Source organism: Scyliorhinus canicula, chromosome 16 (assembly GCF_902713615.1).
Source record: "Scyliorhinus canicula chromosome 16, sScyCan1.1, whole genome shotgun sequence".
NCBI lineage: Eukaryota > Metazoa > Chordata > Chondrichthyes > Carcharhiniformes > Scyliorhinidae > Scyliorhinus > Scyliorhinus canicula.
Window position 1 is genome coordinate 16,122,834 of NC_052161.1, and position 26,518 is coordinate 16,149,351.

The 26,518-nt window shown below is 44.8% G+C and overlaps 1 protein-coding gene across 2 annotated transcripts in view; it reads right to left on the reverse strand.

Annotated features, from left to right (window-relative positions):
• The window catches only part of xpnpep1 (X-prolyl aminopeptidase (aminopeptidase P) 1, soluble), an 86,795-nt gene that overhangs the window by 47,423 nt on the left and 12,854 nt on the right, over positions 1–26,518 (reverse strand). The window contains exons 2-8 of one of the 2 annotated variants that reach the window (XM_038821852.1): positions 24,112–24,199; positions 13,785–13,909; positions 10,812–10,875; positions 6,403–6,507; positions 5,285–5,377; positions 4,222–4,365; positions 1,205–1,300 (exon numbers count right to left, since the gene is read on the reverse strand). In XM_038821852.1, coding sequence (XP_038677780.1) covers positions 1,205–1,300; positions 4,222–4,365; positions 5,285–5,377; positions 6,403–6,507; positions 10,812–10,875; positions 13,785–13,909; positions 24,112–24,124 — 640 coding nt within the window. In that variant the 5' untranslated portion in view covers positions 24,125–24,199. The remainder of the gene's footprint in view (positions 1–1,204; positions 1,301–4,221; positions 4,366–5,284; positions 5,378–6,402; positions 6,508–10,811; positions 10,876–13,784; positions 13,910–24,111; positions 24,200–26,518) is intronic. The other variant, XM_038821853.1, reaches the window with a different exon arrangement.

Below are 26,518 nucleotides of genomic sequence, written 5' to 3' on the forward strand. Positions count from 1 at the left end.
CACAATTTGCTCTCGAGAACTTAAGGGGGAATGCAGAACACGTTATTGAAATAATATTATCTCTCTCGTCTCCGGTCACTGTCCGTGTGGAGTTTGCACATTGTCCCAGTGTCTGCATGGATCTCACCCCCACAGCCCAAAAGATGTGTAGGCTGGATTGGCCATGGTAAATTGCCCCTTAATCGGAAAAAAACAATTGGCTACTCTAAATGTATTTTCATATTATCCCCAGTTCACGCTGGGGACTGCACAGTCCGGGGTGGAACCGAGTCTTCTACATAACCAAAGGCCCCAGGGCTCTAGCTCCAACCTGTCCTAGTTGGCTGATCTGAGCCAGGTTGTCAGCTGGGTCTGTTCCTTAACCCAGCAATGTGGAGGTAGATTGTACTGATCCAAGGTTAGGCCTTCCATCCCCGATTGATCTTCAGTGCCAGGAGCTGGTAAGTGAACGCAGGTGACAGCAAAATTGGTTCTTAGCTGTGATACACCTACAGTCAAATACCCTGTTGGCATTAAATGCCGAGGAGTAAAGGGATAGCCACGTATTGCAGGAAGGCTGGATTAGGCTATTCCGTTGGATGATCAGCCATGATCATAATGAATGGCGGAGCAGGCTCAAAGGGCTGAATGGTCTCCATCTGTTCCTATTTTCTATGCTTCTATGAATTCCAATATTTGTTTCCTTTTAAGCATTCCAATAAAGGGACAGGAGTTAGTAGCGTTAGTGAGCTGTGGCTCAAAGAATTAGGAAAGATCAAACTGCAATAAACAGGGAGGTCTTGTGGCACAGTGGTAGTGCCCCTACCTCCAGGTCAGAAGCCTCAGGTTCAAGATGTTTCGAGAAGATGCTTCCAGTTATTAGGGCGTCCAAAGTCAGAGGACATAACTATAAATCACAAATAAATCCAACCGCTTCTTTTTTATCCAGATGGCAGCTTGAATGTGGAACTTGCTACCACCTAAAGTAGTTGAGGCAAACAGACTACAGAAGTGCGGTGAAGGAGCATAAACCCCGGTCTGGGACAATGGGGTTGAATGGCCCGTTTCTGTACGCTTTCTGTACATGCTTGTTTGGGACTTCAGTGGCATGAACAGGTGATATATAAATATAACAAATATGAATATACAAGTGTAAATTCTTCCTCTTACACAATATTTCTTGCTAAAATGGCACTGATTTTCCAACTGCTAAATATGTACCCACATGCAATTTCATCGAGGGCTGTGATCACCAACCAGCTGGTATGTTTCTCTGTCATCTTTGCACGCTGTTGAACTATTTTGTCTTGCCACGACATGCCTGAAATAGAATTAAAACAAAATTACTGAAAACTATTAGCTTCAATAGGGTGGCACGGTGGCACAGTGGTTAGCACTGCTGCCTCACAGCACCAGGTTCCCGGGTTCAATTCCAACCTCGGGTGACTGTCTGTGTGGAGTCTGCACGATCTCCCCATGTCTCCCTGGATTTCCTCCGGGTGCTCCGGTTTCCTCTCATGGTCCAAAGATGTGCAGGTTAGGTGGATTGGTCATGCTAAATTGCCCCTCAGTGTTCAAAGCTTAGGTGAGAATACGGGGAGAGGGCGGGGGAATGGGCCTAGGTAGTGTCATGAGAATGTCACTTTTAAGAAATGTTTGTCTGCTCAGGTTACTACAGTGATGTCAGAGTGTGGGTGGAGTTGGCTCTGCTTTTTAGTTTCACTTTGAGAAAAGCTTGGGTGTGTCTGTGTTTTTTAATTTTATTTTAGTGTTGGAGCTGAAGCCAGCCAAAGAAGGTGTAATATTGTTCCCTCTGCCATGTAAAGACTATCTCTTAATCATTTAGTGAATTCAGAGTGATAACTGTTCTCAGTAGTGAATTTAAACCCGATGTGCTTCTGTTAAAATGTTTTTTTTTAATGTCTTACGGATGTTAAAAGGAAAGTTTAAGGATTACTTAGTGTTGTATTCTTTGTGGGTTGTATTTGAATTGGTTGCTAAGATGTTCACTGTATGTTTTTTAAAAAGTTAACTTGAGTTCATAGAATAAACATTATTTGCTTTAAAAAATACTGTTAGATGTCTGCTGCCCCACACCTGCGCAGTGTGCTGTGTGCTCCCCATATCACAATCTAGTAAAAGTCGTGGGTCAGGTAAACTCCATGATACACTTTGGGGTTCTTTAAACCCTGGCCCATAACAGTAGGGTGCTCTTTCAGAGGGTTGGTGCAGGCTCGATGAGCTGAATAGCCTCCTTCTGCTCTGTAATGAATCTATGGTTCTATGCTTACTTCTTTAAGATGAAGGAACAAGCAAGGATTTACATAGAGTGAGCCATTCAAAGACATCACATTATTCCACTGTTTAATCAGACAATGGCTCAGCTGTATCCTAATTACATCCACTTGCCTTGGCTCCATAATCCTTTCAAAGCAGGTTCAGGTTTAAAATTAATTGATTAGCATCTATTGCTTTTTGTGGAAGATAGAATTCCAAACTTCTAATTATCCTTGTCCTCGAATTCTCCGCCAGCAGAAACAGTTGCTCTTTATCTACCCCATCAATTTCTTTCAAAATCCTAAACACCTCAAATCAAATCGCCCATTGCAGGGAACATAAGCCTTGTTTGCGTAACGTCTCCTCAAACTAACCCTTGGAGTCCTGGTAACATTCGATGAATCTGTGTTGCATTCCTTCCAAGACCAAGTCAAAAAGGTTCAGGAGATTGATTTCACGGATAAGATGGAATAGAATGGGACAATAGTCCTTTCAATTTGGAGGAATGAGGGGGAAATCTCAATGAACCGCATAAACTTCCTAACATGCTTTTTACAGAGTAACGCTGAGAATCTGTCCCATTAGCTGGAGAGCAGACATAACATCAGGATGGGGAATTGGCCATTTAGGACTGAGATGAGGAAACGTTTCTTCACTTCTGAGGATCGCGAATCTTCAGAACTTTCTGCCCCAGTGGAGGTTCAACTTTTTCGGTATATTCAACACTGAGATCAACAGAATTTTGCACAGTAAGGGACTCAAATAATCTGGGGCTAGAGCAGGAAAGTGAAGTGGAGGTATGACCTTAAGGAATGATAGAACAGGCTCAAAGCTGCACGGTGGCACAGTAGTTAGCACTACTGCTTCACAGCTCCAGGAACTGATCATGTGATCAGTGCAGACTCGATGGGCCGAATGGCCTTCTTCTGCACCGTAAATTCTATGAAAGGGTCGTTTGACCCTCCCACTCCTATTCATTTTATGCAGAACACTTTTAAATCCGGTTTGTAACATTCATAACAAGGAACATGTTCAAAATGTTGCTGCAAACGTTTTTCTGAACAAAATAGTCACAATTTATCTAAAAGTTTATTTTCAAAACCAAACTACTGGAACTGGATGGTGGGTCAAGGAGCCTCTCCTTTCACCTCAGAGCCCTACAATCTAGCCCAAACTGTTGGGAAAAATCTCTTCAGATGTTTGGATGTTCTGATGAGATGTTACTGACACGATGCACCCATTTGCTTGTTTCTCCAAAGAGGCTGCAAAGCCTGCTGAGTACTTCTGGCATTTTCTGTTTTTGTATTACGGATTTCCAAAACCCAGAGCATTTTGTTTCTGAAAAAGTTTATTGCCTCTTTGCTGGTGGTAAGGGTCTTTTAAGTGGCCTTAAAAACTTGTAACATGGAGCAATTGAAGCTGAGGTTCAGGGATGTCATTGGACATTGGAATACGGTTATATTATAATAAGGTCATTGCAGCAGAAGGTTCATTCAGGGTTTGGGTATTTGACATTTAGACTAACTATTGACAGAAAAAACATTGGTCCATTTGCCACTACAATCGGATCCAGGCGGTTCAAGAAGAGAAATAAGGGATGCGAGAACAGAGTGGGCACATGTGATCAAGGCTGCTCCTCATATGAAGGTTAAGCACTAACATGCACTGATTCAACCAAATTGTTCCATTTCCATTTTATGATTAATGGTTATTAGGTCAACTGATGTGCAGCATCAAGATTTAGGTTCCATACCTGCTGTGCCTGGAGTTTAGATGACACATCCAGTCTTCAATCATCTCACTACAATTTGCGAGATAATGTTTTATGTGGAACAACTGACATTTAGCTGCACAACTGTGGTCAGAATTCTCCGGCCATTGGGATTCTCGGTGTCCGCTGGCAGCGCAGTTTGCAACAAGGTTCAAAACGACAGAGGAACGATTCCTGACAGTTAACCGACTCACCAGTATAACTCAAATCCATAACCAACAAAGGTTCACAGGGTCGACGTGGCTGGTCTTTCCAAATCAAATCAACAAGGTTTTCTTTGACAGGCACAAGGGTGTGTCCTGCACTCCTCATTGCTTTGGACAGGATCTTCCATTGGTCTGCAAGATAAATACACTATGATCTGGATCTGGACCTTGAAGAAAGCGAGGCACAAAGATGCAGCCACCTCCGTGGCTTGGGTTTCCTTTCTCCCAACTTTAGCTCAAATCTGGTCACAAGTCAAGGAGATCTCCATGTACCTAGCAACAGTGATTTCACCAAGCAGGGTCAGCAGCCAATCACATTGACATATTCTCACAGACAGCAAACAAGGAAGCAAAATGCACTGACGAGTTATACAGATTTGAAATGTTAGCTATTTTCCCTCTCCACACATGTTGCCAGACCTGCTGACCTTTCCCAGCATTTTCCATATTTATTTATAGAAAAATGTACTGATTTATTCTTGACTTCTTATAATTTTACTGGCAATGAAATAATTAATTGGGACACACGCTCAAGATTAAAATAGTAGCTGAGCCAAAAAACTTAAAATGATTTAAAAATATGAAATTCATCATAATGCAGAAATTTGGCATTCCACAAATAATAATTTTTCAGGCACCAAGGAGACGTTCAGCAATAATTGCGAACTGAGTACACCATTAAAACTCAGTTACACCCCATTCACAAGGGTTGAACTTTTTCAAAAGATTTTTTTGCAGCAAAACTAAATGCGCTAAGGGCAGGCTCTCATCAGTTCAGAGATTTCTAAGCGACTGCAGTCTGTGACAACTTCAACAGTGCATCCCAAAGTACGGCGCGGTGGCGCAGTGGTTGCATTTTTAAACTTCTTAAGGCTTCCCAAAAACTGCAACTCTGATGAGCGGGGCAATGTGGTGTGTCATCAAGTCGCTAAACCTCTTGGGTTCGATTTTAATGTTATAAAATTTAACACATAATGGAACAAAAATGAATGCATGTAAAGGAATGATGATCCTTCGTAAAATGTTAGCACAGCAGATAGATTCCACTTACCGGCTGCCAGGATGAAAGGATCCGCGCCAACCTTCGACGCTTCAGGGAGTACCTGTATTAGCCAATCTTCCTGACTAGGCGTGGTCTTCAGACCTGAAACACAAGGGGAACTGGGGTCAACATAAAGACCAGTTGCTGGTGCACATATCCCACGAGGAATGGTAGGCAGGTATCAAACACCTTGACTGTTACATTGGCTTGTCATAACACATCCTGATAGAAGAACATGCGGAAACTGGAATGCCGGCATGCCACACCAGAAATACTGGAAACTTTTCCCTGCGAGAATGGGGCCAGCACGGTAGCATAAGTGGATAGCACTGTGACTTCACAGCGCCAGGGTCCCAGGTTCGATTCCCCGCTGGATCACCGTCTGTGAGGAGTCTGCACCTTCGCCCTGTGACTGTGTGGGTTTCCTCCGGGTGCTTTGGTTTCCTCCCACAGTCCAATGAGTGCAGGTTAGGTGGATTGGCCATGATAAATTGCCCTTAGGAGGGGTTATTGGGTTACGGGGTAAGGTGGAAGTGAGGGCTTAAGTGAGTCGGTGCAGACTCGATGGGCCGAATGGCTTCCTTCTGCACCGCATGTTCTATGTCTATGTTCTAATGCATAGACGTATACATGTCACATCTAAGCAGATTTTTTCTGAGATTACCAATATTTTAAGAGAATAAGTTATGAAACTGAAGCGCATCAATCCAGAACTAGATAAGAAAGGTAAAATTATTAAGCTTCACAGATCATCACCATTTGTCAAGTGTGAGCAGTATCTGGGGAAAGTGCAGGGGTGTGGGACTAACTTCAAAGGGCCAGCATAGGAATGATGGGCCATATATCTGATGTGCTGCATCATTCTATGGATTTTACCAATTTGCACTTATCCCAATTTAAAGTGTACAGGAGAAATCATGCAAAAAGAAAAGTCAACTTGGGCTGTACGAACATTTTTATTAAGGATCATGAAATGCTTTTGCTGCCCATTGTTTCCACTACTGCTGATCCTAATGATATTTCGAACATTTTAAGTCTGATTTAATCCTGACTCTGCTCCACTTAGAATCCCTGTTCATTGACAGACCAACAGTGACATGCATGGACCTAATTTCATAGCCACTCACCCAATTTCATCAGAGTCCAGTTGCTGTCCATTTGTTGGGAGGCCTGAAGGAAGTAACGGCCATCTGTCCACATTGCTGCATGCTCCTGAGTTACAATCGCAGTGCCTACAAGCAGCCAAATCGCAAGTGCTTAAAACATTCTTTATTACTCACAATTAAAGTCAAAATCACAACTCTCAGCCAGCGGGAGAAGGTAAAGTGACATTACATGCTTAAGCCACCAATTTTATTCCATTGAAAATTAATGGACAGAAATTGTGGCATATGCACGCACCATTCCTTGACATGCAAGTCCAGCTGGTGGTAGCATGTGGGAAGGGTGAAAGTCTTGGTAGTATAAACACCGGTGCCAAATGCAGCAGGATTGGCGTCCTCTCACTTGTGATGGCCCACGTGCTTCTGGGAGGAAATGACCTATATTTTATGTCAGGGTGGTGGTCCTTTCTTTGGAAGATGATTTCTTGTGAAAAACAATTGGGTCCAGGAACTGATCATGTGACCAAGCTGCCTGGGAGAGAGAGACAGAAGAAAAGCAAAGGGTAACTAAGAGGTTTAGTGCAGGGAACATTTCTTCCATGTAGATTAGTTTAGTGTAAACTGGCTTTAGGGAACCATCACTAACTGAAATTTTCTGTGCTGGCAAGAAGTTTTAGTAACTGAAGGGCTCTATTAACAGTGAGTTGGGACTTCTGGGATGGCCAAGCTGAGACAAGAGAAAGAGTGACTTCATATCGGGAGAACGCCAGAGTTAAAGAACATTAGAACTGGAAGAATTCTGCCCCAACACTTAAGACACTGGCGATGTTTGTGCTCAACACGGAGCCTACAACCATGGGACAGTTAACGGAAATCTGAAGGGAAAACATTGCTGGAAGTAAATGGAAGGCCCAAGAAATCCCTTTGGAACAGTGCTCAGGCCAAATGGTCAATCTTCTCATTTCTGATATATATCTGACTGAAGTTTTTAAGGTGCAAGTGTAGAGGGAAGTTTGGATTAAAGTAACTGTGCTCACTATATTTCAAATATCTTTTAACATGAATGACTATTTAAGATATAGTGCATATAATATAATATAATTATAATAATATTTATATTCATATTCTTGATTTTTGTGTTATAAAATTCTTTGGTTTTAAAAGTGAACTTTCTGGCATCATTCTTTTGGGGTTTTGGATTTTTTTTTAAAAAGCGTTTTATGGTCACAACCAAAACACTCCAGATTTTTAGTTTTACGCATAATCCAGAATAGCCACGAAGACGATGCTGAGCAAGTAGCAAGGGAAGAAAGGCACATTGGGAATAATCGGCTTTACTTAGCTGCTCAACTCAGAGGGAACTATAAACATATCCTGCCTTATTTCTAATCTATAATGAAACATCACTGCTGCCTCCCACCAATGTGTGGCGCACGCACAGCTTTATCAACATCCTCAATTTTCTGCGACGTCAAATAGGATCCTGATTGATCCAAAATTCTTCATGTCCTCTTTCCTTCCCTTTTCCCATAACCCTCGATTCCCTTACTGATCTAGAATCTATCTCAGCCTTAAATATACACAAGGACTCTGCCCCACAGCTCTCTGTGCCAGGAGTTCCAAAGACTCCGAATTATCAGAGAAGAAATTCCTCCTCATCTCAAATTGAGATCCTTTATTTTGAGACCCTCTGATCCTAAACTCTCCCATGAGTAAGGCACAATTCAGTATGCACTCGCCTGACTTACCCAAGACGCGGAATCTAACCCCAGCACCTTGGAAGGCCTGAGTGACCGGTCAGTATTGGTCTCCACCAAAGTGGACCAGGCATAGCAGCACTTATGGCGTCTCCTAGCAAATCAGGGCCCTTGGGTGGTCGGGATCTGGACAGGGTGGCACCTCCGATGACACCTGGCATTGCAAAGGTGCCTGGGTGGAATTTTGCCCTAACCGGGATCAGGCCCAGGGGTGCCCCGCCCTTATGAGTTGGTGTGCTGGGAGCACGATGACTCTATTATAGATGTGTTGGGGAATCTGGAGGCCACGGTGGGGGTTCTCGAGATTGGGATCTCTTTCTGCCCTGGCGAGCGGAGTGGGGTTGTTCTCGGCACTGCCAGCACTGGGAAACACCCAGCTAAGCGCGCTCAATGCCGGACTCTATTTCATTTCTGTTAAATCATGCCCAATATCTTTCCTTAAATAAAGTGACCAAAATTGCTCACAGTGCTCCAGATGTGGTACCAGTGCCTTGTATAGTTGTAGCAAGACTTCCCTATTCTTACACTCCAATCCCCTTGAAATAAGGGCAAACATTCCATTAGCCTACCTGCTGCACCTGCTTGCTAATCTTCTGTGTTTTGTGCACAAGTACCCCCAAGTCCCTTTGTGTTGCAGCTTTCTCCAAGTTTTCTCTATTTAAATAATGCTCTGTTCTTTTGTTCTCCCTTCCAAAACGAAGGACTTCATTTTCCCACTATTTGCCAACATTTTGACCATACTGCAAACAGTTGCAGTCCCAGCACTGATCCCTGTGGAACCCCACAGGCCACCAACTTGAAAAAGAACCCCTTCACCCCACTGGCTGCTTCCTGCCATTAGTCAATTCACTATCCATGCCAATTTACTACCTCTTACACCATGGGCTCCTTTCTTATGACTTAACCTTTTGGGAGGTATCTTGTTGGATGCCTTCTGGAAGCCCAATACAACACATCTATTATCTGAATGGACATAAATTAGGAGAGGGGAATGTGCAACGAGACCTGAGTGTCCTCGTACACTAGTCACTGAAGGTAAGCACGCAGGTGCAGCAGGCGGTAAAGAAGGCAAATGGTATTCTGGCCTTCATTGCAAGAGGATTCGAGTACAGGAGCAGGGGTGTCTTGCTGCAATTATACAGGGCCTTGGTGAGGCCGCACCTGGAATATTGTGTGCAGTTTTGGTCTCCTTATCTGAGGAAGGATGGTCTAGCTATGGAGGAGTGCAGCAAAGGTTTACCAGGCTGATTCCTGGGATGGCAGGACTGAATCGTTAGGATTGTATTCGCTGAGTTCAGCAGAATGAGGGGGCGGGGGATCTCATAGAAACCTATACAATTCTAACCGGACTGGACATGGTAGATACAGGAAGGATGTTCCCGGTGGCGGGTGTGTCCAGAACCAAGGGTCACACTCTAAGGATACAGGGTAGACCATTTAGGACAGAGATGAGGAGAAATTTCTTCACCCAGAAAGAGGTGAGCCTGTGGAATTCATTACCACTGGAAGTAGTTGAGTCCAAAACATTGTATGGTTTCAAGATGCAGTCAGATATAGCACTTAGGGAGAAGGGGAAAAAAGGATATGGGGGAAAGTGGGATTAGGCTACTGAGTAGGATGCACAGCCATGATCATAATGAAAGGCGAAGCAGGCTTGAAGGGCTGAATGGCCTCCTCCTGCTCCTATTTTTTCTTTGTTTCTATCTACTGGTTCCCCTCCATCCCCTCTGGTTGAGAACTTCCTCGCAAAACTCTAATTAATTAATCAGACACGATTTCCCTTTTATAAAGCACCTAGAAAATTGGCCTGGACTTTATCCTCCCTTACTAACCAACGGAAGACCATTTTCAAAGAAGGACAAAGTCATGAAGGGAGTCAAACACAAGGATGAGGTTTTACAAATTTGAGCCATTGCTGATCCAAGAGTCAATGCCAATTAGTGAACACACCCAAGATGCAAGAACGGACCCAAGTTAGAGTTTGGGTATTGTCAGAGGAGTTTTGGATGAAGGTTTTAATGGTGGATAGACTGAGGCAGGAGCAGAGCTGACATGGCACGGCATAATGTGTTTGGAGGTTGGGAAGAGGGTGTGGAACATGTGCAACGGTCTATTGATCGAGGTGTACAAGATTATGAGGGGCATGGACAGGGTGGATAGGGAGCAGCTGTTCCCCTTGGTTGAAGGGTCAGTTACTGGGGGGTGGGCATAAGTTCAAGGTGAGGGGCAGGAGGTTTTGGGGGAATGCGAGGGAAAGCTTTTTGAATCCAGAGGTTGATGACGGCCTGGAACGCACTGCCTGGGAGGGTGGTAGAGGCGGGTCGCGTCACATCCTTTAAAAAGTACCTGGATGAGCGTTTGGCACGACATGACATTTAAGGCTATGGGCCAAGTGCTGGCAAATGGGATTAGATGGGTACGTGTGATGTTTTTCATGCATCAGTGCAAACCCGATGGGCCGAAGGGCCTCCTCTGCATTATCTGTGATTCTGTTTACTTTGATTACATGCAAATATTTGGATCCTGATCCAAATTAAGGTGCATATTTGTATTAAATATTCAAATTACTCGTACATTTTAAAGAGTGCAGCTGTTGCAGCAATCTATTCAACATACATTTCATGGGTATTGTGTGTACTCTTTCATAGCTATGCTTTGTTCTTTATTACCACTGACCTGCAGAGCCATCAAAGCCTGAAAGAAACTCGCGTCTACAGTCACATGGAGCAATGTATTCACTCTGAAAATCACAAAAGCTCTTAAAATTAGACACTGAATCCAAGGCACACCATTCGACAATGTAGATTAACTACTTCAAATGAATGAGCAAAGCAGATGTCTTTATGAGCAGGGAAGCACTGTTATTAGACCCATTAACAGAAATGTCAGATGTTGCTCACAATGTCACGAAAGGGCACCTCTGATTCAGAGTTTAAACGGACTTGGCAGGTGCAAAACAAAATAGGTTAATGAACGGCAAGTTGGAACAATGGAGCTTTTCAGAAACAAAACCACCTCAAATATGGAATATCCACATAATAAAGTTAACTATCTTCCCTTTAAACATTTGAAAACATTGTACTTCATTCCGATACAACACTCACGGGCTTTATATTAATATATAACTTGTGGTAGAAGAAAAAAAAATTCATAGCAGCAAAGCAGTATTTAAACTAGGAAAGAATAAACAGCCAGTGCAGATGGGATTGGACATGGCCACACATAGTCCCCATGGCAATTCAGTCCCTCAGAACTCAAGCAAATTGGTCCTTAAATATCTCTGTTTTGAGCCTAGAGATTTAGGAATAGCTAGCCTTAACGCCGCTGTCGAGCTGCTTAATGAATTCCCAAATGCAAGATAAGTTTGCATGAACAGCTTAATAATACAAAATAATGGGCATGTGCATTTAAAACGTTTTTTTTTGCGCTTGCGTTGGATCTGGGTGTCACTGGCTGAGCCAGCATTTATTGCCCATTCCTAATTGCCTCAGCTCTTGGACTGAGTGGCTTGCGAGGCCATTTAAGAGTCAATCACATTGCTGTGGGTCTGGAGTCACGTGTGGGCCAGACCAGGCAAGGGCAGCAGATTTCCTTCCCAAAAGAACAGTCATGAACCAGACGGGCTTTTATGACAATTGGCAGTGGTTTAATGGTTGTCGCTAGATTTTAAAATCCAGATTTTTATTGAGTCGAAATTTCACCATCTGTCTTGACCCTGGGACCCCAACCCAATACCCTGGGTCTCTGGCTTACTAGTCCAGTGACTATACCAATCACCACCTCTGTGTGGCCACACCCTCTTCCCAACCTCCAAACACATTATGCCGTGTCATGTCAGCTCTGCTCCTGCCTCAGTCTATCCACTATTAAAACCTATTTGAAAGGGGGTATTAATATTGACAAGTATGTTAACTTGGTATGCACTGTCTTGTAGGATGATTTGCATCGCAGTGTCATGCGCTTTGTAATTAAATTGTGACTCTAAAATGTAGGGCGCTTTCCATTGTCCAAACCCTGACCAAACCAGGCAATTTTCTTAAAAGCTTTAACTCTTTGTATCATTGCGTGACATGTCTCTCATATCATGGAAGAGGAAGTGCAAGGAGAATGTATACAGTGCAAGGGCATAGGCCAAACCATCAGCAAATACAAGCTGTATTGGATTTGAAGTCATAGTGTTTAGGGTGTAACTCAGCTACTGAAAGGCTTAAAAACTAACTCCGCTTAAAAGAAAACTTTGCCAAGAGCTGAAAAAAGCAAAATCATACACCAAATGAAAAGGCCTTGAGGACACTACTAGACAAGGTTTTGAGACTGTTTAGAAGATGAGGAACACCAGCAATCAAACAAAACGCACAATTTGACCCTTTAGGAATTCTTAAACAAAGACCCTTAAGGGTAAGATAGACAATCGTTATGTTATTCTGAAAGCAGAAGATTTTCTTTAAATTAGGATCTGAGGTAAACATCAGAGCAGATTTCCACAGCAGACAGAGTTGAGATCTTACAGGTCTCCTCTTACCTGAGACATAGGCAGGAACTATGCTTTATACTTGGATTGCAAGTACAAACCTAGTTTATTATTTGCTCGACTATCCCACATTTGGGTGGATTTATATTTTGCACTCATATTTTAGTCTATTACTTATTCCAAACATTACTATAATGTAATTCAAGATTTAAGGTTATAATAAAGCATTAAGTTTCATAAGGTTATAATAAAGCATAAAAAGTTGTAGACATACTTTGTGTACCTCAGGACCATAATTACTCTAGAACCTATCACTGAGGGATCTTTGAGAAAGGTCAACTCAGAACAATTCTTTCAGCGAAATATACCGAGAAAGTATATTTCATTCTGAGCCATCTTTGTTTAGTCTAAATAACCGTGGGATGTAGGACATTTTATTTTAAGACTAAGCCTATAGCTGGTATAGCCGACTAAGCTGATCAAAAACCTTTCTTAGTCAAGGATTCAGACTAACAATACGTTAGAATGAATAAATTTACCTTGACGGTTGGGGGAGATAGAACAACATTAAAAATAGGGAATCTAATAAACCATCATCATAACTATACCTTACAATAGAGAATGGCAATACTCACATGGAACATTAGGGGGGGGGGGGGAGTGAAAAAGGAAAAATGTTAAAAGAAAACACAATATAATCAAAAAGATAAAATATATTCTAAATGTAATAGATAACACAGAACATAAATCTGATTCTTTAATCTTCCATGGATAAGACCTTATCATGAGATTAATTAAATTAGGAAAACCATTAATGCCAGTTTATGAAGCTTCGAACAATCGAATCAAACAACATTAATTAAGGGTATATTTTGGGAAAAAAACAAAATTTTTTTTTTCTTATAAATTTAGTGTAAATTTTTCCAATTAAGGGGCAATTTAGCGTGGCCAATCCACCTAGCTTGCACGTTTTTGGGTTGTGGGGACGAAACCCACGCAGACATGGGGAGAATGTGCAAAATCCACATGGACAGTGACCCAGAGCCGGGATCGAACCTGGGACCTCAGCGCCGTGAGGCGGTTGTGCTAACCACTAGGCCACCGTGCTGCCCTGGAAAAAAACAAAATTTAAATTTTAATCTGGTAATTGTAGCGAGAAGATGATTAAGTCCAGGTACCTGATGATTGTCCCCTGATGGCACAATCAGGGCTTGGATTGCTTCACGCACGTTCTTGGTGCCCTTCATCACCTGCCTCAGCTGCTTCAGCAGCTCTGTCGTGGCTTTTGCAGGCATGCTTTTTCCTATAGAAATCAGGCATAGCATCAGCAAATACAAGCAACTTTAAACGGCTTCTGCAGCAAGCATGCTTAACCCAACTAAACCCACCTCCTTTCATGGGCTGTATGCTCAGTTCGGTGATTGTTCACATCACTGCGTCAGCCACCGCAAAAGTCGCAGTTGGCCCACCGTGTTTAGTTCGCTTAATCCATTTGCAACGAAAACAACAAGTAGAGGAAATGCGGCATACCATGCACACTTAAAACAGCTGAAGTAGAAGCTTGGCTCAATAGTATTGCATTAGATTAGGGGTTCAAGTCCCAGTTCTGCTTTTTTGCACCATAGCTAGGCTGTGTGTCGAGAAAGGAGCGCTGCACTGTCATGGTCCACGATGCCCGATAGGGAAAGATCACGTGGCATTCCTCCCTCCCCCCCCCACCCACCCCCCCCCCAAATGGGTAGGGAGTTCATCAGAGTCAGGGGTTGAAAAGAGTGCACTTGCTTCCCTGGCAGCTAGCCTTTCTCTACCTGGCTGAGAACACTTGGTGGTGCCACTGGGATCAATACAATGGGTTGTTCCGCACCCTTGACAAACTCGAATTTTACACAACATAAAAGTTTTCTTTTCATAAAATGATCCAAAAAAATTATTTCAAAAAAAAATGTAAGTGTGCGACTGAAACAAGATTATAATTAAATGCCTCAAGAGAAAAAGTAACCTTAATTCGTTTTTACAGAGGGCAGCAGCTGCCGTTGGGCAACTACATTTTAATTTGTTTTTGTGTCTAGGCTGATCTTAACGCTGAAAAGTACTTTGCTCCAAATAAACCAAAGTCAGCTCTTTCAGATTGAAGAGGGAGATTATTTTATAGTAACTAAAATATAGGATCCATCATTAGCGTCAACGCCCTGCCACCTCACCCCATCCAGTTTACCCTGGCTTAGAAATCTGCTCTTCGCAACATCTTCCAGCTCCAAAGAAAGGTCATTGACCTGGAACATCAACTCGGCTTCTGTTTCCACAGATGCTGCCAGACCTGTTCAGCAGCACTTTCAGCTGCTATTTCAGATTTCCAGCATCTGAGGTATTTTTGGGTTTGTTTTACGTGTTCAGATTTCAGGTGCACCACTGACCCCTATTAGTAAACACCTGCACAATGCACTAAGGAAAACGTGATGCATTAGAACCGGGAAGGCAGGCTGGTAAACTCCTGAACGTTTTGGGGTGGGACCTAAAATCCTAACCTGCCCCAACCCTACTTGGCATTTCAAACTTTTTTTTAGCCTCTCTAAAATTCGAAAATTAGAGAGTAATTCTAAAATTAATCCCATCACTCCGACGGTCTTAGCCAATGCCAGGGCTCTAGTATTTTTACTCTGCAGTGAATCAAGGCAAAAAGACTTGCAGCAAAATAAGATCCAAGTACATTTCTCCACAATGCCTCCAACAGCTAATTTTGTGGACATTAAGAATGTACAAGGTGCTGTGCAATGAGTAATCTGTTCTGTTGCTGATGGTCTTAGCTGTGCTGGAATATTGGCTCGGACATCCGATGAACTCCCTTTGCAGCCTTCAAATAAGGCCACCTGAACCCAGCGGAGCAGGCAGCGAGGGAAAGCCTTGGTTGAACATCTCAGCCAAAACAAAGTGTCACTGACTCTGCAGCACTCCTTCAGTATACCGCAGGAGTGTCAGAGCCACAAGCTCAAAATCTTGAGCAGGGTTTGAACCCACAGCCTTTTGACTCAGAAACAAGTGATATGAACCACGCCAACAAGCCAAGAACAGAATCATTAATGCAGTATCTTTTCAAATTAACAAAACAAAAAAGCTTTAAAACAAAACAATACCTGGACTGCTAGGAGCCAGTGAAGGGAACAACGCTATAAATCTTTCTGATGTTCCTTTTGCATCCACGGGTCAGGGAAACACGTTTAGGGCTGAGGCAAAAGCCAAACCCGCCAGTCCATATCCAGAACCATTAGATTCAACACTAAACACACATTCGATGCAAATGGAACAGAGTGTGGCGGCTAGTAGAAATGTCCAACCTATTTTATCCTCATTTCAATTGCGTCACCTCTGAATTTTTGCAAAACGAATCAAATTTGGAGGAACATTAAAAATGAGAATAGCCAAGGGTACACTTCCATTCCCCTCCAAATTTAGTTTGAGCATAGTCATGCTCACTGGTGATATGCATCACTGTATATACACAAGGGGTTAATGTAAATACACTACGACTAAATAAACATGAGAGGGAGCACCAGAGATGTCATGACATGCAGATATACAGCTAATGAACACATAGAATAGGACACGACCAATGGGCAGTCAAGACACCCAGAGGTGACACCACCACAAGGGGGAAACCCATATAAAAGGACAGGGCACACATGCTCTGTCTCTTTCCACAGGCGACACTTAGAGAGTAGGACAGGGGCAGATCAAAAGTATCACACCCACCACATGGCTTAGAGCAGACTGGTTAGTTAGACTGAGTTACTATAGCGAGATTAGCAGGAGAGTCGAACTCATAGAGAACTGTGCTGATGGTTCATTAAATCTCATTGAACTTACTTCAAAGTGTGGAGTATCTTTTGGACAAAGCTACATCGAGGTGTAGTCTGTGTTATCCCAGAGTACATAACACAACACTCACCTAGGGCATTATGCCAGAGGGTGCACCTGTAACACACTTTAAACAAGTTCAGCGAGCCTGAAAGGCTCAAATGAGTATTGCCATGCCCAGTTCAGCACCAACGCCATTTCATTCCTACTGGCTGCACCCATATGAAAGCAAAAGAAAAATTAGCAGCAACACAGAAACGTAGGAACAAAAAAACATAGGACATCATCACATTTTTCTGGGTTGTGCAGTGGATATTTAGTTCAGAGTCACCAATCACTCCCAACAGGGGACTCTCAGACCAGATCCATCGTGTGCCTTCTTTGTTTATAATCTAGGTAAATGAAAGGAAGACCTGGGATCATGAGGAAAACGTCTCCATACGTTTGTTATTGAAATGGATCACACCCTGACGTGCAGGTCTCCGAAGTGGACCAAACATTCATTCTTACCAGCCTGAATCATCAGGCTTGAAACCAAGTGTTTTCTCCTCAACAGGGTGGGCGAACTGTACGACAGTAAGATACATGTTATTTTCCTTCATCCAACTCCTAAAGATGTCATCCACACTCTCCCCAATAATAGAGGATAATTTTACCCTGATCCACCCACCAAAAGGTGATAGCATTAGGTTGGCTGCTCATTTTACACTTGCCTGATTTACCCTCACGTGAAGCTCTGAGGGCAGAAACAGTTATATACTCCGAGACATTTAGAATTAGAACTGCAACTTCTTGTCCTGGTCTTCCCTGTCGACTCCCACTGCTGGGACATGTATGTAAGGTAGCCTCATATGGGGAAAACACACAATGCAAATTTCTATAGATTGCAAATTTATAGATCTAATCCAGATTCATTTCTTACATAAGAATTAGGAGCAGGATTAGGCAATTCAGCCCCTCGAGTCTGCTCTACCATTCAATACGATCATGGCTGATCTCATCTCAGCCTCACCCCCATCTTCCTTGCCACTCCCCATAACCCTTCATTTCGCTACAAATTAAAAACGTATCTATCTCTTTAAATTTGTTTAGTGTTCCAGTGTCCACTGAACTCTGGGATAGGGAATTGCAGACTCACAACCCTCCAAGTGAAATAATTCCTCTTCATTTCTATGTTAAACCTGCCACCCCTTAGCCTTAAACTATAGCCTCTCGTTCTGGAACGTCCAACAAAGGGTTGATCTGCTCGCCGTCTATTCTGTCAATCCCCTTTAGTATCTTATATACCTCAATTACACCTCCTTTCATTCTTCTAAACTCGGGTATAGGCCTAAACTGCTCAATCTCTCTTCACAAGACCATAAGACCACAAGACATAGGAGCAGAATTAGGCCACTTGGCCCATGGAGTCTGCCGCCATTTAATCATGGCTGACATTTTTCTCATCCCCATTCTCCTGCCTTCTCGCCATCGCCCCTGATCCCCTTATTAATCAAGAACCTGTCTATCTCTGTCTTAAGTTCACTCAGTGATTTGGCCTCCACAGCCTTCTGTGGCAAAGAGTTCCACAGATTCACCACCCTCTGGCTGAAGAAATTCCTCCTCATCTCTGTTCTAAAGGATGGTCCCTTTAGTCTGAGATTGTGTCCTCTGGTTCTAGTTTCACCTACATGTGGAAACATCCTCTCCACGTCCACTCTATCCAGGCCTCGCAGTATCCTGTAAGTTTCCGGTTAGACAAATCCTTCATTCCCAGAATCAATCTAGTAAACCTTCTCTGAACTACCTCTAATTTATTTACATCCTTCCTCAACTAAGGGGATCAAATCGTGGACAGTATTCCAGATGCGGTGGTACCAATGCTCTACACAGTCGTAACAACACATCCCCACTTTAAACTGTATTCCATTATCAATAAATGCCCAAACTCCATTTGCCTTCCTTATTACCTGCTGCATCTGCATACTAACTATGATTCAGGCATGAGGACACCCAGATCCCTCTGCGCTAAAGCATTTTGAAGTTTATTTTCATTTAGATAATCAGATGCTTTTTTTTATTCTTCTAACCAAAAATGGATAACCTCACAATTATCCACGATAAATTCCAACTGCCAAATTTTGGTCCACTCACCTAACCTGTCCAATGCCCATTAGTAAATTTCTTATTTCCTCATTGCAACTTGCAATGCCACTCAGACATGAGGAGAACGTGCAAACTCCACACATATAGTCACCCAAGGCTGGAATGGAACCCGGTCCCTGGCGCTGTAAGGCAGCAGTGCTAACCACTGGGCCACAACCACATCAGCTAAAAGTAAAGACACAAAATTGATTGGTGGTTAATATGCTATTGGAAGTGGATTTTCCCGCCAAAGAATGTAAATAATAAGCATCTTGATGATTGACTAACATTTTGCAACTGTTGTGGCAGGAAGTCCCTGCTCCCTAGTGCTTAGAATAAGGGGCGGGATTCTCCGATCCCCAGCAGGTCGGAGAATCGCCGGGAGGCAGCATGAATCCCGCCCCGCCGCCGGCTGCGGACCGCGCCGGTCAGAAGCCATTGGCAGCAGCCCCCCCCCGGCAATTCCCCGGGCCCCAATGTGCCGAGTGGCCGCCCGTTTTCGGCCAGTCCCTCCGGCGTGAAATAGACATGGTCCATACCAGCGAGACCTGGCTTGGAGGGCAGTTCGCGTTGTCCTTGGGGGAGAGCGGGGGGGTTCCGGGTCCCCCACGATGGCCTGACCCACCAGTCTGCGGGCGGGTCTGTGCCGTGGGGGCACTCTTTCCCTCTGCACGGGCCTGTGTAAGGCTCCGCCATGGCCAGTGTGGAGAAGAAACCCCCTGCGCATGTGCAGGAAACACTCCAGCAGTTCTGCGCATGCATCAGAACACGCTGGCGGCCCTGCGCATGCGGCTACTCACGCCGGCCAGCGGAGGCCCTTCGTCGCCGGTTGGCGCGGCACTAACCCCTCCAGCACCGGCCTAGCTCCCGGAAGTGCGTAGGATTCCGCACCTTCCGGGCGGCTCGACGCCGGAGTGGTTCATGCCGCTCTGTGGCGCCGGTATGGGCCGCCCCGCCGATTCAGGGAGAATCCCGGCCAAGGTGTCTGGCAGATCTTCCCTCTTCGATCAGAAACCAGGCAATCAGACACAGCAAAAGCTGGGAGGAAGTTAGAATGAAGGAGAGTTAGTAGTTGCTCAAATTTTTTTTAATTTAGAGCACCCAATTAATTTTTTCCAATTAAGGGGCAATTTAGCGTAGCCAATCCGCCTAGCTTGCACATCTTTGTGTTGTGGGGGTGAAACCCACGCAAACACGGGGAGAATGTGCAAACTCCACACAGACAGTGACCCAGAGCCGGGATCGAACCTGGGACCTCAGCGCTGTGAGGCACAGGGCTAACCCACAGCGCCACCGTGCTGCTCAAGTTAAGCAATTTAACTGATTGATTTTGGGGAAGTATATCATGTTCATTATTTTGTATAGTTACACAAAGACAAATTTTACTGATTCGATGAAGTAAATCGGATTAAAATGATTGCCCTTGCAAGGTCACGTGTGAAACGAAGCAGCTTTTCAATTTGTAACCAGCTGTGCCTTTGTCAAATATTTCTCTCATCTGCCAAAAGAGATTTTGTAGGCATATGCAAAAAAGATATTAAATCACTTAGGATTCATGGCACTCCTGGACCCAGTAGAATATCGAAGGCAAGACCATAATCATCCTGAAGCATTCGAATGTCAATAAGATAGGAACTGGCAGATACGGCAATCAGGTGTCACTTCTGTCCTCACAAATTTAGGTGTGTTCAGAACTGGCAAAGACCATCTGGTCAAGTCATTTTACTCCGTCGAAACCCCCAATTAACCCAGCACCCTTTTATTGGCATTCCTCCATCTTGGGAAATGATGGTATGCGCCCGGGGCGATGTCAATTCTGGATTGAACATGGTCTGTTACAGCAGTAGAGGCCGACTCGTGAGTGCCAATCTCTACCGTATCCGAGTAACATTGTGCCAAGGTCCTTTCGGAGGCCTCTCTTTTCCTCCAGCTGGTCATTTATTTTCACCTCTGCTTCTACCACACTCTTGCGGACGGCTTGTCTGCAGGTCCTCAGGTCAGCAGCATAGACATCCCATGCATCGACTCTAATCCTTGTCAACTCGAGGTCTCGCTTACAGACATCCTTGTATCACAGACCTGGGCAACCTTTTGGTCTCATGCCAATAGCAAGCTTGCCACAGGGCATGTCTTCAAGGCTGTGGCTATTAGCCATTCAGCGCACGGGACCTAGAGTCGCCACTGTCTCAAGAGGGTGAACATATTTTGAATCATTCGAAAACTTAGGGCTGGATTCTCCGATTTTGTGGCCAAGTGTGGAGGAAGTATCTCGTCTTACGAACAAAATGTCAGGGCCGCACCGATGCTCCGTCTGGTGGGGGGCTAGCAGCTGCGCCACGCAAAGCCCCGGCTTTACCTGCAGATACAGGCGGAGAATGGCCGGCTACCGCGACATACAACATGGCGCCAGCCGCAGGCGACCCAGCCTGCCAGATAGTGGCCCCCTGTAATCCCCCTGGTCACACACCCCCACCAGTCCCCCCAGACCCCGCAAAAGCCCCCCTGGCGAGCGGAGCGGCTCCCGCTCCCTGACTGTGGCAGCGCTGGACACAGTCCACAGGCGCCATGCGAGGTCCCTGAAAACTGAGAAGACACTCGACCGACGCCGTCGGGAAGTCGGCCCATTGGGGGCGGAGCATCGGGGGTGAGTGGAGGGCCCCAGGTGACGTCCTGAGGCTGCCCCAACAGCGTGCGGCATACTCGCCGATTGCGTTCTTTTTGAGGAGCATCCAAAAAACGGCACCACCCCCGATTTCGGCGCCAGAAACTGGATTCTCCGACCAATCGCCGGACACGATTTCGGTGTCAGCAATCGGAGAATCCCGCCCCGAGTTTCTCTTCCCACTACTAAGCCATTTGGGTAGGTTGCCAGCCTGCTCGCGAGCTTTTCTCCACTGAAACATAGCTTCATGTACCATGACCATTTTCTTCTCTGATTCAACCAATTTCTGATTGACTCAATAAATCTCCCTTGTTCAGGTCAACCCGACCTTGTGAACCAGCCTTCTGTGCAGTCCTGTCGGACGGCTACAGACAAATTCAAGATCCAGTGATTGATTTAAGAACCTTTTTTATTTATTCTAAAGGAAGCCAATGAATTAGCTGTTTTCAGGCCAGATGGGACGATACCAAGAACCTTCAAGAATGTGAGTGATGAAATACTCGAGAGTTGGCTTGATATTTTGAATAGAGGAGCTTTTCCTCATCGGGATAACATTTGAGATATTAAGTTACAGGCCAGATAATGAAACAGCCACAGTCAAAAAATTGATCAATTACATTTTACAATGCATGATAAAAAGCACAGTGAGCATTAGGAATTGGCGAACAAAGATAGCCAGAACATCCAATGTCAGATATTTCAGAAAGCAGGCTAGATACTTAAAAGGAAGATCAGGCTGTTGAAATTGACCAATTATCTCACTAGATGTAACTGATTGCGGAAGGTGATTATTTCTCCAGTGTAAACTCAAACAGTGAACAGTGGCGGGATGCTTAGATGTCGGGGAGGAAAGCAAATTCCAAACTCAACTGCAAGTTCCATCCAAGGGGACTCGTGGATCCAGAGTCAGGTTGCATAATCCCCACTGCCATTTCCACTGAGATCAGACTGACGCTGAATCCAGAGGCCCACAACTGCTTATTATTAGTGTGAACACAAGGAAACACCTCATCGGGAGTTTCGAGCAGAAATTAAATTAAGGATACATGGCACAAGACTATGATGAATGAAAGCTCAGTATCTGGCGAACATTATTATAGGGCTGCAGTTTATTAATCAATAAACCACTACCGCAGAATACCACATTACTGATTACCCAATGTGGTAATCCTGGGGTCCAAAGTAACAATAACCTTTGCTTCAAAGTCTCTTCACCTTCCAACTTGCAAGGTGTGTTGAGCTAGAAGAGTTGCAGTTATCATTTTTATGGCGTTAAAGGAAAGAACCAACTCGTATTCATACAGCACCTTTCCCAAGCTGTGGATGCCCCGCAGCACTTTACAACTCTCCCCCCGCCCCCCCCCCCCCCCCCCCCAACTTCCTGGAGGCAGTTCTAATGTATAATCACCATAATATAACAGGAGACACAACAGCCAATTTGCTCACGAGTGAGTTCCCACAATCAGCATTGAGATCAATGGACACAATGGCCGGGATTGTGCGATGCGAGTCCGCCCCACTACCGCTGCTATGAGGACGGAGAATTCGACGCTCAGCCAAACCTGCCCTTCAGGGCAGCGGACCGGAGAATCCCGCTGCTGGGAACTGACGAAGATTCCCGCCCAATGTTTCAGTGGTTACTCCGAGATGACTATTGTCCAGGACACCCGGAAGAACTCCCAGGCTCTTTATCAAAATGGTGCCATGGGATCCTTCGCCTTGAGTAGACACGGCCTTGGTTTAGCATTTCATCCGAAAGACAAGTTAAAATATCATTTTGTTGGGCGGCACGGTGGCACAGTGGCTAGCTGAGGTCCCAGGTTCAATCCTGGCCCCTGGGTCACTGTCCGTGTGGGGTTTGCACATTCTCCCCGTACTGTGTGGGTTGTGCCCCCACAACCCAAAGATATGCAGGCGAGGTGGATTGGCCACGCTAGATTGCCTCTTAATTGGAAAAGATCAATTGGGTACTCTAAATCTTTAAAAAAATATACAGCATTTTGTAAACACCCCCAGAGATGTGCTGATCAATACGTGATAAATTGAGCTGGCTCATTCCTCTGGAGCTGTAGCTTCAATTACCTACGCACCATGCCAGATATCGATTACTCCGTCTGTGAGTAAATGCTTTTTGATAGCAAACTTGCCTCTTAAAGATTTGTGGCCAGGTGCCCTTATCATGATGCAACTTCAGACAGAACTAATCCTTCTTAACGGAGTACTGCACCCAATGTGAAGCAGTCTTGTGATTTGCCTCCTCAAAGTCAGGAATCTGCTGCTTGCCAGATCTCAGCTACCTCCCTTCCAATTTATGCAACACCTTTTGCAAAGAAGAATTAGCTCAATGTGAGCGTATTGGCTGCTCCGTTTCCGACAACTGTAGCTACATTTCAGTGGCAGTAAGTGAGCTGGGACATTCAGTCAGTGAATCAACAGGAGGCTGCCATTCAGCCCATCGAGTCTGTGCCGACCCTCTGTGAGAGCAACTCATCTAGTCCCACTCCCCCACCTTTTTCCCTCAGCCCTTTCTCCCCAGTCTTGATGGATTCTGCCCCCAGCACATTCTCAGGCAGTCCAGATCCTTGCTGTCCAAAGTGCAGGAAGGGCACTATTTAAATGCAAGTTGGTTCTTTCTTTTATCAGTTTCCTTTACAAAACTAGATTAACCACAACAGCATGAAAACATCCAGACCCCAGCTGGGTAACAACCCTTCCAACTAGTGTCATCTCCGAATATTCCTTGATACCACCTTATCTCTGATGGAAACTGTTGACAAAGTTACTCTACAATCCTGAATAAAAATGCAAAGGACTGAACACATTTTGTTCATTAAAGAATCTTAATTCGAAGATCGCAGACTCCTTACCTCCACCGTCCATGTTTTAGAGGGTACAGTACAAGTGTCTTGAGATGTCAAGAGTGCAATATTAGCAAAGTCTTGATACGTCCTTGCCCTTTAGAATACACAATTCATATGCCAATCTATTATCACTATTTTTATTCTTACGCAGCATAAAACAGCACCTAAACCTGTAATACATTAAACCTCAATTACAATAAACTTGCTCAAGGACCATTGTTGTGAAATGCTATTTTACTGTCAGGTCAATTTAGTAAGTGGGGAGGAGGCGTGTTTATAATTTACATTATTGTCCAGCTCCAGACTTTGGATACGAGTGAAGAAGCACCAAATTGCAACGTCAGATCTTTCTTTTTCTTTTAAATTTAAAGTGCCCAATTCTTTTTTTCCCCCATTTCAGTGGCAATTTAGCATGGCCAACCCACCAACCCTTGCACATTGTGGGGGCGAGACACACGCAGACACGGGGAGAATGCGCAAACTCCACACGGACAGTGTGGGGCTGGGATCGAACCGGGGTCCTCGGCACCGTGAGGCAGCAGTGCTAACCACGGCGTCACCGTGCTGCCCTCCGTGTGACTTTATTGTGGAACAACCAGATCAGAATTTGGGGTTTTTAAATTACCAAGTAAGTCCCTTACTTGTTCAGCCAGACTGACTGCATAAGTCCACCTGGGTAACAACCCTTTCAACTAGTGTCATCTCAGAGTCCTGTATAAATTGGTATTACGGCTATGCTGCATTTTGCCACAAATAATATCAGGCATTACATGAACTGCTAAACCAGTTACCAAATCCAGCACAACTTGTGCCTATAATCAATTCAGATACTCTGCACAATAATTCAAGTAAATGATTAAACCGTTTTAATCAGCTGAATTTGCAATTCTCAAAACCATAGCATGGCTGAATAAGCTGAATTATTCTACTATTGACTGCCGTGCATTTTGCAAAATTAATTAAAAACACTCAAGCATTTTTTTCGCTCCGATTATTGAATATTGGAACTAAAAGCTGGCTTTTAAAGCAGGCCGACAACACAGTCCAATTCCCCGTACCAGCCTCCCCGAACAGGCGCCGGAATGTGGCGACTAGGGGCTTTTCACAGTAACTTCATTTGAAGCCTACTTGTGACAATAAGCGATTGTCATTTCATTTTCATTTTTTCATAAGGACTCTCACTAACAGTCAGAGCATTTGGATGCAGGTCAGAGTCCGGACACTTGGAGCAGACAATCTCGACTGACACTTCACTGAGGTGCCGTCTTTTGACCGAGACGTGAAAGCAAGGCTCCACGCATCTGCTCAAGCAGGTTGAAAGAGACCTCAGGCATCTCTTCGAAGAACAGCAGAGAGTCCTCCTGATGTCTTAATCAACCATTCTCTCTTAACCAACTCAACCTAAAATATTAGTGAGCCACTTTTGTTTGTGGGATCTTGCGATGTACATTTTTGGCAGCCATGTTTGTCAACAAAACAGCAGTGACTATTTTTCAAGAAGAAATTCATCCGGAGCGACGTGCCCTGTATGTCCACTGGATGTAAAAGGCAGGATAATGCAGTACAACGGTGACTAAAAGTGCTTTGAGATAGCCGGTGACCGTGAGAAGTACCAAATAACTACAGGTCCTTATTTCTTTTTCTTCCATTCTTCAGTCCAACGTAATTTTTTTTAAATTCCGGAGGACTTCCAGTTGCAGTGATGCGGAGCTAAGCCGCACGTTCGGTAGCTCCCGCTATTTTTGGACTTTCGGGCTCTTTTAAGGGCCCGCAGTGGCGCTGGCTCGACTTTTCCCCGTGTGGGAACGTGGCCACTGTGCTCAGCTGCCGGTGGATGTGCTGGACCAGGAGCGGAGTGGTCAGAAAATCGACTTTGAAGCAGAGAAAGGTGCGAGGCAAGGAAAACAAGATGGCGGCGGGCGGGGAACCGACGGCGTGGCAGCAGTGGGCGCGGGAGCAGCGGGAGCAGCAGGAGCTGCTTCAGCGCTCCTTCAGGGAGCTGAAGGCTGAGATCCTGGAACCGTTTAAGGCCTCGCTGGACAAGCTCATGGCGACTCAGACGGTTCAGGCTGCAGAGATCCGGCAGCTACAGCTAAAGACCTCGGAGAACGAGGGCGAGCTCCTGGCCCTAGCAGTGAAGGTGGAGTCGCATGAGGCGCTTCACATGAAATGGCTGGCAAGGATTGAGGAGTTGGACAACCACTCCCGTCGGATGAATCTGTGGATTTTGGGCCTCCTGGAGGGGCTGGAAGGGTCGGATTTGGGGGCCTACGTGGTTGTGATGTTAAACTCGTTAATGGGCGTAGGGTCGTTCCAAGGACCCTTGGAGCTGGAGGGGGCCCATCGAGTGCTGTTGAGGAAGCCCAGGCTGAACGAGCCGCCTAGGGTGGTGCTAGTCCGTTTTCACCGCTTC